This window comes from Dreissena polymorpha, chromosome 2 (assembly GCF_020536995.1).
Source record: "Dreissena polymorpha isolate Duluth1 chromosome 2, UMN_Dpol_1.0, whole genome shotgun sequence".
Classification (NCBI taxonomy): Eukaryota; Metazoa; Mollusca; class Bivalvia; order Myida; family Dreissenidae; genus Dreissena; species Dreissena polymorpha.
The window spans coordinates 78937775-78955634 of NC_068356.1; the positions used below are offsets into that span (position 1 = coordinate 78937775).

General features: G+C 36.4%; 1 protein-coding gene across 1 annotated transcript in view; it reads right to left on the bottom strand.

Annotated features, from left to right (window-relative positions):
- LOC127867723 (uncharacterized) overlaps positions 1–17858 on the bottom strand; it is a 34489-nt gene extending 16631 nt beyond the window's left edge. Inside the window, exons 1-7 of the mRNA XM_052409064.1 lie at positions 17746–17858; positions 13469–15273; positions 12465–12589; positions 7299–7413; positions 6859–6990; positions 3940–4047; positions 1746–1953 (exon numbers count right to left, since the gene is read on the bottom strand). Coding sequence (XP_052265024.1) covers positions 1746–1953; positions 3940–4047; positions 6859–6990; positions 7299–7413; positions 12465–12589; positions 13469–15196 — 2416 coding nt within the window. The 5' untranslated portion in view covers positions 15197–15273; positions 17746–17858. The remainder of the gene's footprint in view (positions 1–1745; positions 1954–3939; positions 4048–6858; positions 6991–7298; positions 7414–12464; positions 12590–13468; positions 15274–17745) is intronic.
- Between the last annotated feature and the right edge of the window lie 2 nt (positions 17859–17860).

Sequence of the window (17860 nt, forward strand, 5' to 3'; positions counted from 1 at the left end):
AAAGGGCCATAATTCCGTAAAAATGACAACCAGAGTTATGCAACTTGTCCTTTTACTGTACCCTTATGATAGATTGCGAGTGTTCCAAGTATGAAAGCAATATCTATTATACTTTAGGGGTAAAGTGGACCGAAAAACAAAACTTAACCAAATTTTCAATTTTCTAAGTATAAAGGGCCCATAATTCCGTCCAAATGCCAGTCAGAGTTACATAACTTTGCCTGCACAGTCCCCTTATGATAGTTAATAAGTGTTGCAAGTATGAAAGCAATTGATTTGATAGTTTAGGAATAAAGTGGACATAAACACAAAACTTAACCAAATTTTCAATTTTCTAAGTATAAAAAGGGCACATAATTCTGTCAAAATGCCAGTCAGAGTTACATAACTTTGCCTGCACAGTCCCCTTATGATAGTTAGTAAGTGTTGCAAGTATGAAAGCAATAGCTTTGATACTTAAGGAATAAAATGGACCTAAACACAAAACTTAACCAAAATTTTCAATTTTCTAAGTATAAAAAGGGCACATAATTCTGTCAAAATGCACGCCAGAGTTATCTAACTTTGCCTGCCCAGTCCCCTCATGATAGTAATTAAGTGTACCAAGTTTGAATGCTATAGCATTGATACTTTCTAAGAAAAGTGGACCTAAACGCAAAACTTAACCGGACGCCGACACCAAGGTGATGACAATAGCTCATAATTTTTTTTCAAAAAATAGATGATCTAAAAATGATTAAACTGTGTTGCTTTATCATTTTTAATGCAGGCATATGATAATAGTAACCTTAAACGACGATTTAAATTTATTACGATACAGCCACATGCCATGGAAGCTTGAAAACACACTGTCAATAAGGCAAAAATTAAACATAAGTTTAATATAATAATCAAAAATAACACCGATAATAATTTGTTAGACAAATAATAAAACTTGTCTAAACAAATACATGGCATTGATTGACATTTTCACAGTTTACTATGTAAAGGATTAAGTCACGTGGCCGCTTAATAACACACTGGCTATAAGGCAAAATTAAACCCAATTATCAGAACTGAGACATCAAAACGGCGTGTCCGTTACTTCACTCATCCAGAAGAAGACTGAAGGTAGGGTGTCACTTTTTGCTAGGTTGCATTACACTATGTTCCGCTCTAGTCTAAAGTACGGACACAGGTTGGTGGCTCCAGAAATTTTCCGGATGATATAACCAACCTTCGGACGCAAAAGCTATAGATAGCAGGTAAGTATTTATGACATTAAAACACAGATTCCAAATAGTTGGTCCACCTTGATCTTTGTCTGCCACAGGACATACATGGAAAGCCACTGAAGTCCCTAAATATATTAAGCTGAAATTTGTAAACATTTAAGCATCCGATATTTGCATAAAGGTTGGCCAATAAGATTTAAATGAAATCCTAAGTTTTTCCTGTTTCTTTTTGTAACAAACGAGTGGTTTGCACACACATTTAATGCGAAATGAGTGGTACAATTACTGTAAAATCTTATAAAAGTATGTGATACTTAACAACATAGATTAATTTTCTACAAATTGAAATTTAAAACATCATAACATGGCAATTTATCTTATGATTATACAAGTTCAATAATTTATACATCCACAGCTGTGCCTTTATACTACAATTGAAGGGCTAAGCATGAAACCATGGTACCTCTTTAAATTATCTACACAAGATACAATACTTTACCGCTCATTCCTCAATAAATATCCACTACTCACCTGCATCTGAAATGGAACAGCAGACGCAATACAGACGCTTCAGTCGCGGAAGGGCAATGACGACCTGTTCTACACATTGATCACCTATCGCCATGTTCAGGGACACGTTCAGGCACTGGATGAGGCTGCAGTGCCGGGCTATGAACACCACTGTCCCCGGCGAGATTCTCGGGAGATTGGACAGGTCAAGGTGGGTCAGAGTCATAATCTGAAATGTAATATAACATGACTTAACCCTTTACTGCTGAGATACCAATTTTGACACATTTGCAATCTTGTAGAACATCGTACTAAATTTAAGAACTTTTTTTTATATATTCAACTTTAAAAGGCTTTATGTCCAAGCCTAAATAACCAATGAGCTGCAAATAGCATAAAACCTGAACCAACTGCAAATAGCATAAAACCTGAACCAACTGCGAGTATCTCACAGACTGTTCTGGTTTTATGCTGGTTGCATACAGCCATTTTCACTTTGCTTCTGAAATGGTAATATAACATGACTAAATATTAGAGCGGTAACGATTCACCCATCGATTGGATTTGATTGGATTTCGTAACCAAATGTTCCGATTCGATTATTTTCGATTCAATTCAAATTAAACTATTTGTTGCTTATTTTGCAAACTATTTCATGTTTGATTTGTCCAGAGCATGAATTAATATGTTTGGTATTTGTTATGAACTTATTATGTTGTACATTTAAAGTGTTTAATTTTTTAAATAAAATTTAAAAACGCAACATTGTTTTATAAGAAACAAATTTATGGAACAAAACTTCCTGTTGAGTTATTCTTAAATAACATAAAATGAACAATGTATCACATGTGTTTAACAGAAAAAAACACACAAACAAGAGCTGTCACCATAGGATGACTTATGCCCCCTATAAACGCTTGATAGAAGTTATGAGCTTTTTTCGAAACCTAAACGCAGATTTCGAAACCTAAACGGGGACCTTAAGTTCAAGGTCAAGGTCACAGGGGTAAAAATTTGTGTGCGTATGGAAAGGCCTTGTCCATATACACATGCATACCAAATATGAAGGTTATATCTCAAGGGACATAGAAGTTATGAGCATTTTTCGAAACCTAAATGCAGTTTTCGAAACCTAAACACGGACCCTAACTTCAAGGTCAAGGTCACAGGGGTAAATTTTTTTGTGCGTACGGAAAGGCCTTGTCCATATACACATGCATACCAAATATGAAGGTTATATCTCAAGGGACATAGAAGTTATGAGCATTTTTCAAAACCTAAACGCAAAGTGTGACGGAAAGACGGACAGACAGACGTAAAGTCCGATCACTATATGCCCCCTTTTCTTTGAAAGGGGGCATAAAAACATGTAAATAGATAAACAACTTCCAGTTGACTTCTTAACAGAATGCACACAGTTTAGTAAACAAACCATATGGGTTACTTACGTCGACAAAACACGTTTTGCAAGTTTCCTTTTTATCAAAACCTTTGTGAAACCCGAAATGTTCCCGTACTTTAATTTTGACAGTGGGTCTTTCGGCGTGTTTGAAGAAGCCATTTTACCGGCTAATGTAATGCTCAGCATATTATTTATTCATTCATTGGATGCCATATTGGTTATTGACCAATCACAAGAAGTATTACAAATGAAAAGAATGTTTAGACGACGGATTTGGAAAGTAAGGTTTCAATGCAGATCAATCGGGATTGCAGAGAATTGAATCAAAATTGGCCGTTTTCGTATTGAAATCAAATCGGCGGCGTTGAACCTGTTTTTCAATGCATCAAACCGAATTGTTACAGCTCTTCTAAATACCAGTTTTTTTCTGACTTTTTGCTACAAATGAGAATTTAGTATTCTACAATGTTCCAGTGCGTTAATAAATATCATATAAAACTGTAGATTTATAATTATTCACATCTTTTATCTCACTATGTTTTTTGCCATATATTTAACTTCATAAATTACATGGAACGATACAATTATTTTAGTTGATAAACTTTTCCTGTTTAATTAATTAGGAAAGGGATTATTTCCTAAGAATTAAGAAGCATTGCTACATTTTGCTTTTGGAAAAGTCTGATATTCTGACCCACAAAAACAGTAGAAAACTCCAGACTTGATATTTCTTGTAGTTAAAAAAATATTGATGTTTATATTGTCATGTTTTCACAATAAATATTGTGTTGGTTACACAGACATCTTTCTAACCTTGGCAATGTGTATCCCACAGTCATCTGTGATCCCACATGACATCAAATTCATGTTCTGCATGTTGTGACACTGTTTCGCTATATGGGCAAGACCAGCATCTGTCACCTTAGAAACAAAACACATTTACAGAAATTATTTTCAAGCAAAATTGTTCAGAAATAAGGACTTTATCCCACAGGGATCAAGAGTAATATCATCACGAAGATCAACCGTAAATAAAGCGTAGTTTCAAGTAAGATTGAACAACGTCTAAATTCATGTTAATCATGATATCTTTAACGTTTTATTTTGACCTTTAACATAGGAACCTAAGAACATTGTTATCTGACTTTGTTATCATCGTCTAACTCTGTTTTTAACTTCTGCCAATTTATTGCAAAAACATTGTTATGTTCAATACAATATCTTGACCTTTGATATTGAATTTTGACCGTTATGTAGGGCCTGCTAATTTCTGTCATACAATATATGTCACTTCTCCCAAAAAATGTATCAATCCATCAATACTGGACAAAGTTACATGAAGGTCAAAATGTTATGGGCTGTTCTAATATTTGACATATGACCTAAAACTGTGACCTCAACCCAAGGGTTTCGCCAGTTGATCTTGAGGGTAGCCATTTTTCAAAGTGGCGAATTTTATTGCTGACTCCTTAATTGTAGATTGTGCTAATCTATATGACAAGAAATTTTCTTTGGTGCATTACTGGCGTATATAATTATTTTTTTTAATTGAGCATCTTTTTTGATGCAGAAATGCCAGTTCCTTTTATTCCAAAACGAGGCTTTATTACAGAATGGAAAACCCTATGTACAACTGGATTTGATATCTGAACTCTGATAATTGTAACATGACTAGGGGCAGACACTTATTACCTCAACAAATAAATACCTTGCTTGGAAGGAGGATTTAGCACTCTGCTAGTAAAGTGTTATTTTGATTTTGTCATGTATTTTAGGGATCCAATACAACTGTCAACAAGGTTGACATTAGTTAATGAATTTAAATAAAGTGTCTTTTAAAATAAACATATCCTATTATTAACAATAGTTCACAATTAAAATGTTACATTTTGATCACCAAAATGGAGTTAATGCTTTTTCATGGTGACAATGATGTTTGTTTAGACTTTACACATGTCAAGATAATTCATGTTCTTGTTAATATTATTATAACGGTCAAACATAGGCTTAAACTTATTTCAAGCAACACATTTTAGTGGCAACAACTTGTTTTGAGTGAAACCCGTTCTTAACCTTAGGCATAGGGAAGTAGTTCTTGTGTGCTTGTGACTCTCTGTCACACCCTGCTTATTACTTCAACAAAGTTTATTTAAAATTCGGATATACTTATTTATTTGAAAATCCATCCATGCTGGACAAATTTATGTGCTAGATTGGGCAACGTGTTACATGATATTGCAAAATTCTTGTCACTCCTTATATAACAAGAGCACCGCTGGTTCCAACGCTCCGCTGCAGGTGCAGTTTTAAATAAATGAAAGCTTGTCAGAATTTTTTTTTTAGAGGTCACAGTGACCTTGACCTTTGATCTTGTGACCCCAAAATGGGTGTGGTGTGTAGAAATTAACAAGGTGCAGCTACACATGAAGTTTTAAAGTTGTAGGTGGAAGCACTTTGATTTTAGAGACAAATGTCAAGGTTTTAGCATGACGCGGACGGCAGACGATGAGCTGGCTATGACAATACATCAGGTTTTCTCCGAAAACAGCCGAGCCAAAAATTGATCCATGCTGGGCAAAGTGTAAGCACATGTATTAGTCACCTAAATTTGAGTTTTGACCTTCAAGTGTGACCTTGACCTCAAACCTATGGAAAGGTTCCCATTACTCAGTAGCATCATGCAAATCACTTTTGCCAAGTAATTACTAAAACAAGAGCTGTCACCATAGGATGACTTATTCCCCCTATAAAGGCTTGATAGAAGTTATGTGCTTTTTGGGAAACCTAAACGCAGATTTCGAAACCTAAACGCGGACCCTAAGTTCAAGGTCAAGGTCACAGGGGTAAAAATTTGTGTGCGTATGGAAAGGCCTTGTCACAATACACATGCATACCAAATATGAAGGTTATATCTCAAGGGACATAGAAGTTATGAGCATTTTTTAAAACCTAAACGCAGATTTCGAAACCTAAACGCGGACCCTAAGTTCAAGGTCAAGGTCACAGGGGTAAACAATTTTGTGCGTATGGAAAGGCCTTGTCCATATACACATGCATACCAAATATGAAGGTTATATCTCAAGGGACATAGAAGTTATGAGCATTTTTCGAAACCTAAATGCAGATTTCGAAACCTAAATGGGGACCCTAAGTTCAAGGTCAAGGTCAAGGTCACAGGGGTTAATATTTGTGTGCGTATGGAAAGGCCTTGTCCATATACACATGCATACCAAATATGAAGGTTATATCTCAAGGGACATAGAAGTTATGAGCTTTTTTTGAAACCTAAACGCAGATTTAGAAACCTAAATGCGGACCCTTAGTTCAAGGTCAAGGTCACAGGGGTAAAATTTTTTGAGGGTATGGAAAGGCCTTGTCCATATACACATGCATACCAAATATGAAGGTTATATCTCAAGAGACATAGAAGTTATGAGCATTTTTCGAAACCTAAACGCAAAGTGTGACAGAAAGACGGACAGACAGACAGTCCGATCACTTTATGCCCCCTTTTCTTCGAAAGGGGGCATAAAAATATGTATTGTACTGAACATTAAACAGAGATCTTTATGTTGATGAGACTCATTAACACTGGTACTTATCAAAGTATCATCTATTATGTTAAAATATAATACCATACAAGTCAAAGATATGTCCATTTAACATGTTTTTATGATGGCTTAAAGAATATTTGATTAGAACAATTACTGTATGATATACATGTATTTGTACCAGTAAGCAGTGATCCAACTGGAGTACTGTCAGTCGAGGACAGTTGTTGGCCAGCAGTTTAATTGCTTCGTCCGTGACCTTTGTGCACTGGTTCAGGTGAAGACACTCAAGGTTGGGGAACAGGTTTGAGACCTAAAAATAAATTAAGGTAGAACTGAAAATATATTACACTTGTCACTAAAGATTAAAAACATATCACACTCATTATCTGTAAACATATCACACTGTAGACGTGAAAACATTGATGACCTGACCGCATATCACAATGGGACACATTTAAGACTAGAAAAACATACCACATCTGAGGCCTAATACATATTACTCTCAATAACTGTATATATACCACTTCTGACCTGAAACAAGTCACACTTGGTTAATCTACTTTATTTAATAACAAGTGAGACCTTTATATGTATCACAAATGGGACCTTATGACTTACCCTCTCAACAGCAGTATCTGTTAAGCGACTACATCCATCCAGATACACATTCTTCAAACCTGTGTGGTGGGTGTTTTGTGTCACATTGAAAGCCTCATCCGTAAGATTGTAACACCTAAAATAAAGATATCTTAACCTTCAACAGATGTTTTAGTTATCCCCAGCCAAAGGCGGAGAATATAGAAATAAAATTTGGCGTTATATGTAAGTTTGTCAGTCCTTTAGTCAGTCAGTCCGTCTGTCACAAAACTTTTTAGGGCTACATATATATGTACATGAACTTCATATGTGTATGGATATCAATGAGAAAAAGTGCCATTCACAAGAACCATAACCCTTCATTTTCGTAAGTAAGAGTTATTGTCCTTTGTTTTTTGTATGATGTTACTTATCAGGGCTATATCGTAGATACGATACAGCATTTCAACATGAAACCTCTTGGGTGTGTAGAAATCAATTTCTTAAATAAGAGTTATTGCCCTTTGTTGTTTTTGAAGGATGCAACTTTTCAATGCTATATCTCAGATTTGCTACATTATTTCAACATGAAACTTCATGGGTGTGTAGATATCAATGAGGAGAATTGCAATTCAAAAAAAAACAATTTCCTTCACTTAATTATTATCTATTGATTATTACCCTACACTTAATGATTATACTGTATATCAAGGGATTTGCACTTATCCATTAACAAATTAATTTGGCGGGAGATATCAATTCAACAAATTTGCTTGTTATTATTAAAATATAAATAACTGTTAAGCCCAAACAAGGTCTACATGTAAGCTGCCAACACACAAACTTTCAGAATAATACCCTGGTAAAACTCAAGCTATAGGGATGCTTTTTGTCTATTTTAAGAAACAGTCAGGGACCTTGATCTTGACCTAGCTGTTCCCAATTGAAAACAAAAGCATATGTAAACTAAAGCTTTGTCACAGACGTGACGTATACCCCCATGTGCCGCATTGACGCAGACTATTTTGCATGCTGTCTTCACAAAACAAGAGAATCTAATTTATGGCAATTTTTAAGAATTATTATGCCATTATCATTTATAGCCATTTTGACATTTGAACTCTTGGATTCTTTCACATGACACGTCGTCCAATGCCTGTGAACAAAATTAATGTACAGGGTCATTTTAAAATATCACAATGAATGACATAGTTATGGCCCAGACAAGCTCAATTATGGTCATTTTTGACCTTTGAACTCAAAGTGTGACCTTGACCTTGGAGATATCAACGTAATTCTTTCGCGCAACACACTGTCCAATGATGGTGAACATATGTGCCAAATGATTTTTAAATATCACAATGAAAGACATAGTTATGGCCCGGACAAGCTCATTTATGGCCATTTTTGACCTTTGAACTCAAAGTGTGACCTTGACCTTGAAGATATCGACGTAATTCTTTCGCGCGACACCGTCCAATGATGGTTAACATTTGTGCCAAATGATTTTTAAATCTCGCAATGAACGACATAGTTATGGCCCGGACAAGATCATTTACGGCCATTTATGACCTTTGAACTCAAAGTGTGACCTTGACCTTGGAGATATCGACATAATTCTTTCGGGCGACACACCGTCAAATGATGGTGAACAAATTTGCCAAATGATTTTTAAATCTAACAACGAACGACATAGTTATGGCCCAGACAAGCTCATTTATGGCCATTTTTGACCTTTAAACTTTAACTGTGACCTTGACCTTGGAGATATCAATGTAATTCTTTCGCGCAACACACCGTCCAATGATGGTGAACAAATGTGCCAAATGATTTTAAAATCTCACAATGAATGACATAGTTATGGCCCGGACAAGCTCATGTTTGACCTTTGAACTCAAAGTGTGACCCTGACCTTGGAGATATCGACGTAATTCTTTCGCGCAACACACCGTCCAATGATGGTGAACAAATTTGCAAAATGATTTTAAAATCTCACAATAAATGACAAAGTTATGGCCCGGACAAGCATTTGACCTTTGAACTCCAAGTGTGACCTTGACCTTGGATATATCGACGTAATTCTTTCGTGCGACACACCGTCCAATGATGGTGAACAAATGTACCAAGTCATTTTAAAATCTAATGATAAATGACATAGTTATGGTCCAGACAAACTTTCGGTTAAAAACGCACTTATTGACCCCGTGACCTTGTTTTTGACCCGGCATGACCCATATTCAAATGTTACCTAGACATCATCTAGATACAACTTCTGACAAAGTTTGGTGAAGATTGGATGAAATTTCGGGACAGACGGACAGACCGACAAAGTGACTCCTATATAGCCCCCATTACCAATGGTAATGGGGGTATAAATATCTCCATTCATATTTAAGTAGTAATTCAGAAATTGTTTTGTCTACTTTAACATTGGGCTTCACTCCACTGGCTACAAATGGACTCCCATGCTAGGTCTGCTTATAAAGCAATCTATATGAAAAAATCACTTCAATACCTCCGTAAGTTATTCCTTGCAAAACAATTTTATATTTTAGGGTTAACAAGAGATGTGTTTGTCAAAAACACAATGCCCCCTATTGCGCCACTTTGAAATAAAATTTCAATATATCATTTGGCAGGTTTAGAAGTTATCTCCCTTTTAAAGCTTATTACTTCCCTTGGATTGTATTTTTTTACTTTGACCTTGACCTTTCACCACTCAAAATGTGCAGCTTCATTAGATACACATGCATGCCAAATATCAAGTTGCTATCTTCAATATTGCAAAACTTATGGCCAATGTTAAAGTTTTCGGACGGACGGACAGACAGACGGACAGTTCAACTGCTATATGCCACCCTACCGGGGGCATAATAAAACTTGTGGCAAAATATGGAAATACACAATTTTTAACCATGTACAGAACAAGAGATGTGTTTGTCAGAAACACAATGCCCCCTATTGCGCCGCTTTTAAGCCATAAATTTGACCTTTGACCTTGAAGGATGACCTTGACCTTTCACCACTCAAAATGTGTAACTCCGTGAGATACCCATGAATGCCAAATATGGATTTGCTATCTTCAATATTGCAAAATTTGACATTTGACCTTGACCTTGAAGGATGACCTTGACCTTTCACCACTCAAAAATGTGCAGCTCTATGAGATACGCATGCATTTTAAATATCTAGTTGCTATCTTAAATATTGCAAAATTTGACCTTTGACCTTGAAGGATGACCTTGACCTTTCATCACTCAAAATGTGCAGCTCCATGAGATACACGTGCATGCCAAATATCAATTTGCTATCTTAAATATTTAAAAAGTTATGGCCCATTTGACCTTGAAGGATGACCTTGACCTTCACCTTTCACCACTCAAAATGTTCAGCTCCAGGAGATACACATGCATGCCAAATATGAAGTTGCTGTCTTCAATAGTGAAAAAGTTATGGCAAATGTTAAAGTTTTCGGACGGACGAACAGATGCCATATTTTAGACATTTGACCTTGAAGGATGACCTTGACCTTCACCTTTCACCACTCAAAATGTGCAGCTCCATTAAATGCACATGCATGCCAAATATCAAGTTGCTATGTTAAATATTGAAAAAGTTAAGACCATTCAAGTTTTCGGACGGACGGACTGACATACTGACTGACTGATGGACAGTTCAACTGCTATATGCCACCCTACTGGGGACATAAAAATACCTGATCAGGTTTTTTTCTCTTCTTATTGGGAAGAGGCCCTAGCATACCGGTATTGGGACAAATTATCACTTAACTAGAAATGGCGCGGCAGAGGCCGACGCGTATCCCCACGCCGAATGTTTGACCTAGGTGTGCCCCAGGGTTGGTAATGGGGCCATGCATAGCTGAGATTGACCATATTGTCATAAGAGAAGTTCATCATCAATTAGAAGTGAATTGGTGTAGAAATGAAGAAGTTATAGTAAAAGGCAATTTTGGGTGGGTGTGACATATGTGGGCAGGGCGCCCCAGGGTTGGTAATTGTGCCATGCATAGTTGAGATTGACCGTATTGTCATAAGAGAAGTTCAGTATCAATTTGAAGTGAATCGGTGTAGAAATGAAGAAATTATAGTAAAAGGCAATTTTGGGTGGGTGTGGTCTATGTGGGCGGGGCCCCAGGGTTGGTAATGGGGCCATGCATAGTTGAGATTGACCGTATTGTCATAAGAGGGGTTCAGTATCAATTTGAAGTGAATCGGTGTAGAAATGAAGAAATTATAGTAAAAGGCAATTTTGGGTGGGTGTGGTCTATGTGGGCAGGGCGCCCCAGGGTTGGTAATGGGGCCATGCATAGTTGAGATTGACTGTATTGTCATAAGAGAAGTTCAATATCAATTTGAAGTGAATCGGTGTAGAAATGAAGAAATTATAGTAAAGGCAATTTTGGGTGGGTGTGGTCTATGTGGGCGGGGCCCCAGGGTTGGTTATGGGGCCATGCATAGTTGAGATTGACCCTAATGTCATAAGAGAAGTTCAGTATCAATTTGAAGTGAATCCGTGTAGAAATGAAAAAATTATAGTAAATGGAATTTTTTGGTGGGTGTGGCCTATGTGGGCGGGCGCCCCAGGGTTGGGATTGGGGCCATGCATAGTTGAGATTAACCCTAATGTCATAACAAAAGTTCAGTATCAATTTGAAGTGAATCCGTGTAGAAATGAAAAAAATATAGTAAATGGAAATTTTTGGTGGGTGTGGCCTATGTGGGCGGGGCGCCCCAGGGTTGGGAATGGGGCCATGCATGGTTGAGATTGACCGTATTGTCATAAGAGAGGTCCAGTATCAATTTGAAGTGAATCGGTGTAGAAATAAAGAAGTAAATGTAAAATAACCTAAAAAAATGAGTGATAATTTCTGACGCGGCCCCACCCCAACCGCTATAACTTTTGACCCAGGGGTCAGATCAAAATTCCAAATTTCAAAATTCCACCTTTTTTTCAAAAAGCGTGGGGATAAATAGCTGCTTTGGGAAAAGAAAAGGCTGGTGTCAGTTTTGCTTTAAGTAGTCTGCATGATTTGAAAGAAATATTTCATTGGAAAGATGCTTTTATCAGCCTCTGCTATATATGGTGAACAGGTCAACTTGTATTATAGTTAACATGTACTCAGATCTTCCCATATCGATTGTGGTTGACACATACCCATCTTCGACTGACTACCTATCCAACACCCACCTGATCAGTTTAAGGGTGACAAGTGCTGGATTGGTGGACAACACATGCTGCACTGCCACGTCTGACAGCAAGCGACAGTCAGACACATTGAGATGCCGAGTGTGACCAGCCGTCCTGGACAGTAACTGAAATCAACAAAATTTTAAAATATGATTTTTTTCCCATTTTCATTTTTAAGCAGAGACGTTAAATTGTGTTACTGTTATTACTTCTTGACAGCAACCATTCAAAAAGGGCAAAATTGCAAGATGTTTTCCTACTAAAATATTAAATGTTTGTTTTTGTATACAAAACTGTTACATTTAATTGTTGCTGTTTAAGTTTACAGCCACATTTAAATTGGCTTTGAAAAGTATTTGTCTAACTCTCACTTATCATTTTATAATACATTTCTTGCTTACCCGGTGTGTGCTTGTTAATCATGCAGGGCTTTTCACCCTTATACAACAGAGGCCGAAATTCGGCTACTTCCCAATTGAAAATAAGGTCATTTTTTCCCAAAATTGATAGAGGAATTTCCCAAATTGTAAAAAAAAAAATTAATTTTTTTTTAGACATATTGGGCATCTCCCAAATTGAAAGCAATGAGCTCTAATATGATTAAGAATGCACCACAATGTGTCATTTCAATACGGCTGCACAATGAAAAAGACCCTGTTTCAAAAACTTTTTAAAGCAAGGACTGTCTTTGCAAAATGAGCAGTTATCGCGCATGAAATTCCCAATTTGAAAGGCTTGGGCCTCTTCCCAATTTCCTGATGAAAAAGCCCTGTCATGCTGTTTGTGCAAAGCTAAACACTTCAATTGTTGTTGTTGTTTTTTTGTTTGTTTAATACACATACATGTACCCTAGTTATGTCTAATATTAGAATGAACAAATATTAATCAAAGTAATAAAATGTTCCGGCCTGAGCATGAAAGCAAAGATTCAAACAAGCAAAATAACAAACTGTGAAATGATGTCAAACCGCAGTTAGTGGTTTTACTAAGACAATATTTTGTACCTGTATCAAATCGCCATCATCAAGTCGTAGCTGGTTACGGATGTTTATATTGACCCAGAGGTCGCGATCCCTTGATGCCTGGTTCCAGAACCGACAAACGCGGGGCACCACTCTTAACAAAGTATAGACACTAAGGTGCGATAAGATCTGAATCAGCAGGGGGTAGTGTAGGCCAATTATGTGTGCATTTATGTTACCCTCACATTCCGTAGACTCATCATTTTTACAATAGTGAGCACTCGAGGTGGGGTCATTACATGATAGTCGACCAATATGTGCTAATCCCACACTTTTTGAATCATTCTTATAACTAGAACATGACTCTTCAATTCCATAATCGCTATTTGTGCAGTCAGGGTTAACAATTTCACCAACACTTGTTTGATTTTGACACGCGTTTGAACTTATCTCTAAACTGTCATTACTTGGTGAGCTGGAATATATTTCAATAAATCCAGAATCAGTAAGTAATATATTTCCAGACCCGGATTTGGGTTCTGTATCAGATATCTCACATTTAATTTTGGCATGTTCAGTATGCTGAAAGGAAGAGGAGTCTGTTAAAGTTAATACTGCCTCATCTGAAGGTTCAGCAGCTGTAATTCCATCATAAAAATTGGCAAAAGTTTGTCCAAGATCATCATCACTACACATAGTGCCACTACCACAGTTTTTTAGTACATCTAAATCAACATACATATCACACTCTGCCCCTGAAAACTCTTCTTCAATCTCATCACAAACACTTCTTCTGCAATTGTTAAACTCTGATGTATCCATAGGCATATTTTGAACACTTTGCTTTTGCCTTTCATCATTATCATCCAAATTATGCTCCACTACATTGCCAGAAATTCCTCTCTCAATATCCTCCATTGTTCTCTCTTTTTGATACTGGGTTTCAGCCATAGCCTGTACTTCCCCAGCAAGCATGTCATTAGGCCATGACAACTTTTTTTCCTCCACTTTGGTCACTATTCTTTCACTCTCCCCAGTTTTAAAAGAGTCACAAATCAAAGAACATTTGGTATGGTAATTTTTGCAATGATGTTCTTGGCAAACGCGTTTAGATTTCTTGCCAGAATTTTCCTCCTCGTCAGAAATATAAGAGATGGGTAATATCAATGATCTTTCAGAAGAAGTTGTTCGCTTTTCAGCCTGTCTGCTTTCTAATATTGCAATTGGAAAAATTGTGGCTTCTCCCATTTTAGCAATTGCAGATTTGTCATTTCCATAAATTGCAGAAGCCTCAAGCATGTTTTTGTCAACTCCTTCAGTGTGTTCATTTAGTAACCTTTCATCCATTTGCTTTGAGGAACAGCAAGGGTCAATTTCTGCTGAATTAGCAACATTTGTGTGGACATAAACATCTAATTTGTCTTCTTCAATTAACTTTACCAGCACATGCTCTTGCGTACTGTTTTTTGTCTTTTCTGAAGTTAAGTCATTATGTTGTTCAGAGTGAAGATTTACTTCATGATTTGATTCCTTTTTTAGAGCTAGCAATGTTGGTCTAAACATTCTTGAATCTTCAAAATGAATACTAGTACAGGTAATACTGTCATCTACAGCAATTTCTGTAGCATTTTGCACAGTTTCATTAGACTGTTCAACAGAGCCATAGAAATGTGTATCTGTATACTTATCAAATGGTTCCATGGTGTAATGTGCTTCTGCTTCACCTTCACGTTGATTGATAAACAGTTCCTTTACAGGTTGTCTAAGCATTACTTTCTGATCTTGAACTTCTATGGTACATGTATGTTGTGTTACTCACAAGCTCTAAGATTGTTTGATCCATGTACCTAGAAAGATATAAAACAAGAAACCATCGGAGACGGGTGATGCTCCCCAAAGTTTTTTTTTGTCACAATATTGCACTATATATTCAAATAAAAGGAAACGTCTTGAGGGCACAGTAGTTGGGGGGACAAGATTTTTTTTAAATAAAATTTCAAACGGCAATAACTTTGTGAAAATCATCCGACCAGAACCGCCTGATAATATGCACATCTCCTCTTGGTAGTGAAGCTTTCCATAAAGGTTCATTGAATTTCGGTCATCAGTTGCTGAGAAATAGCCCGGACAAGAATTGCACTATATGAACAGTAAATGGAAAATTTCAAAGGGCCATAACTCTGTGAAAAATCATCCCATAAAGTTTCATTGAATTCCGGTCATTAGTTGCTGAGAAATAGCCCGGACAAGAATTGCACTATATGTACAGTTAATGGAAAATTTCAAAGGGCCATAACTCTGTGAAAAATCATCCGACCAGATCCGGCTGATAATATGCACATTTCCTCTTGGTAGTGAAACTTCCCATAAAGTTTTATTGAATTCCGGTCATAAGTTGCTGAGAAATAGCCTGGACAAAAATTGTGCACGGACGGCAGTTGGACAGACAAAGCGGCGACTATATGCTCCCCCCAATTTTTTTGGGGGGGAGCATAAAAATGAAAGTAAATTTATGTGAAACATCAATTTGTATTGGTTAGTGTTCAATTTCTTTCATATACTAAACTGGTGTTTTGACAGGTTTTTAAGCCTCAGGTGGTGTAATGCACAGATTACCGCGCAATAGTATCTTTGGACTTGACTTTTGCCATGAAATACGAAAGCAATCTGCTTTTAATTCACTATGAATAATGATGCATCTCTCGCCAGCAATTAGCGACCCCTATCATAAAAACACCTAGTCCAAATTTTTGAAGCTCTTAAATATTAAGCTACTTTTTATATGGGTAATATTTGGAGCGTACAAAGGGTGAAAGACCAATTATGTGGTGGGAATTTTTTGTTCTTTGTCTATATTGTTGCGCAAGGATTTTGTGCGCAACATTCAAGCCCCGATATAAGACACTTAATACCAACGGATTGCATTAATATTTACATACCTGTGTAGATAATTCATTTCTCGATAATGTTCCGTAAAAATTATGTAATGACACTTTGAATTTTGCACGCCTGAGCAATTTAAATCCAACCACTATTCAATTTTTCAATATCTCTCGATTCGCTCGCTGTGTAGATATAAATCGATAACACGACCTCGATGTAAAGCATCTGGTTTAAAGTGGAAGAATAAACAGCGTAAAATACAGTTTGCGTTTGTCTGTTGTGGTGCAGCGCGTTACATAGTAAACCGATGTTATACTTTTCTGGATTAATTTAGCATTGTTTTTTTTCTAAATTGACAATTAAAAAGTTCTGAAATAAATTACATCTTTTATTTTTATACTGTACATAAATAATATTGATACAGATCGTACAGTATACCGTCCTTTGTAACGTAGAATGTAAGTACATAAAACAACACAGACAGAGGTGCGAAAAAGACATGCATAAACACTCCCTGAAACTTAGAACAGTGAATAGAAACTGCACCATATCTGTTTTGAACATATGCTTATTAAATCGACAAAGTTTAGCATACTAGATCTATTTACTTAAAAGTCGGTGTTAAAAGCTCATGTTAAATAAAATTACGCGTACACGTTACACCATAATGCCTTCTTCTGATTGGTTCATATTTCAATCAGTTTCATGACATGGCTACAGGTCAGTGATTGTTTTTCGATTCAAGCAGAAGTTTAACTGAAGAATATATGCCTTTCTAACTTCGAATCGACGATATTTGATGTAAAAATGAACTTCTGAATTAAAACTGAATGAGTTGGTAATGTTATTTTGCAATTTTACGCAAATTGATGAAAATTTAAACTTTCTGGTTTCCACCACAAAAAAGGTCCTTCAACGATGAGACGTTCCAAAGAATTTAGCCCATATAAAAAGTATCTCTAAATTCTTTGCGCGTCTTATAAATGAGACTAAAAAACACTGTGGTGCAAATGCCCGATAAAATCAATAATTTACCTATAGATCACTGATAAGGTGTCAAAAACAACACTGGATCACTGGACTAGTAGATATGGTTTGTTAATAGGGGGCAATAAAGGAATTAGCAATCGTAATTTAAGCCATGCGTAGCTTGAATCACAGGTACTTGAAAAAAAAATCGTTTATGCTGTTGCATTGTGCTATTCAATACACCTGTGAAATCATCGTTGGATACCTTTACTCTTATTATATATGTAAGGACCAAATTTTTGTTTCAAGTACCTGTGGCTTGAATAGTATCATTATTTGGACTACTTTAATCTTTATGATGATGCGGGATTTGTACCTGCCGTTGCTTCAATATGTAAGAGTTTGTATTCGGACGCAAGCAATAGGCGTTACGTATTATATATATATATATATAAATAAAGGAGTACCTTTTAAAAGGTGACATATTCAGGTCACAAATATTAAATGCCCTAACTCAAAGATTATTGTCATTTTCTTCAGTTCACAGGAAGTGTGAACTACGTCACAGATTTATGCGCTTTT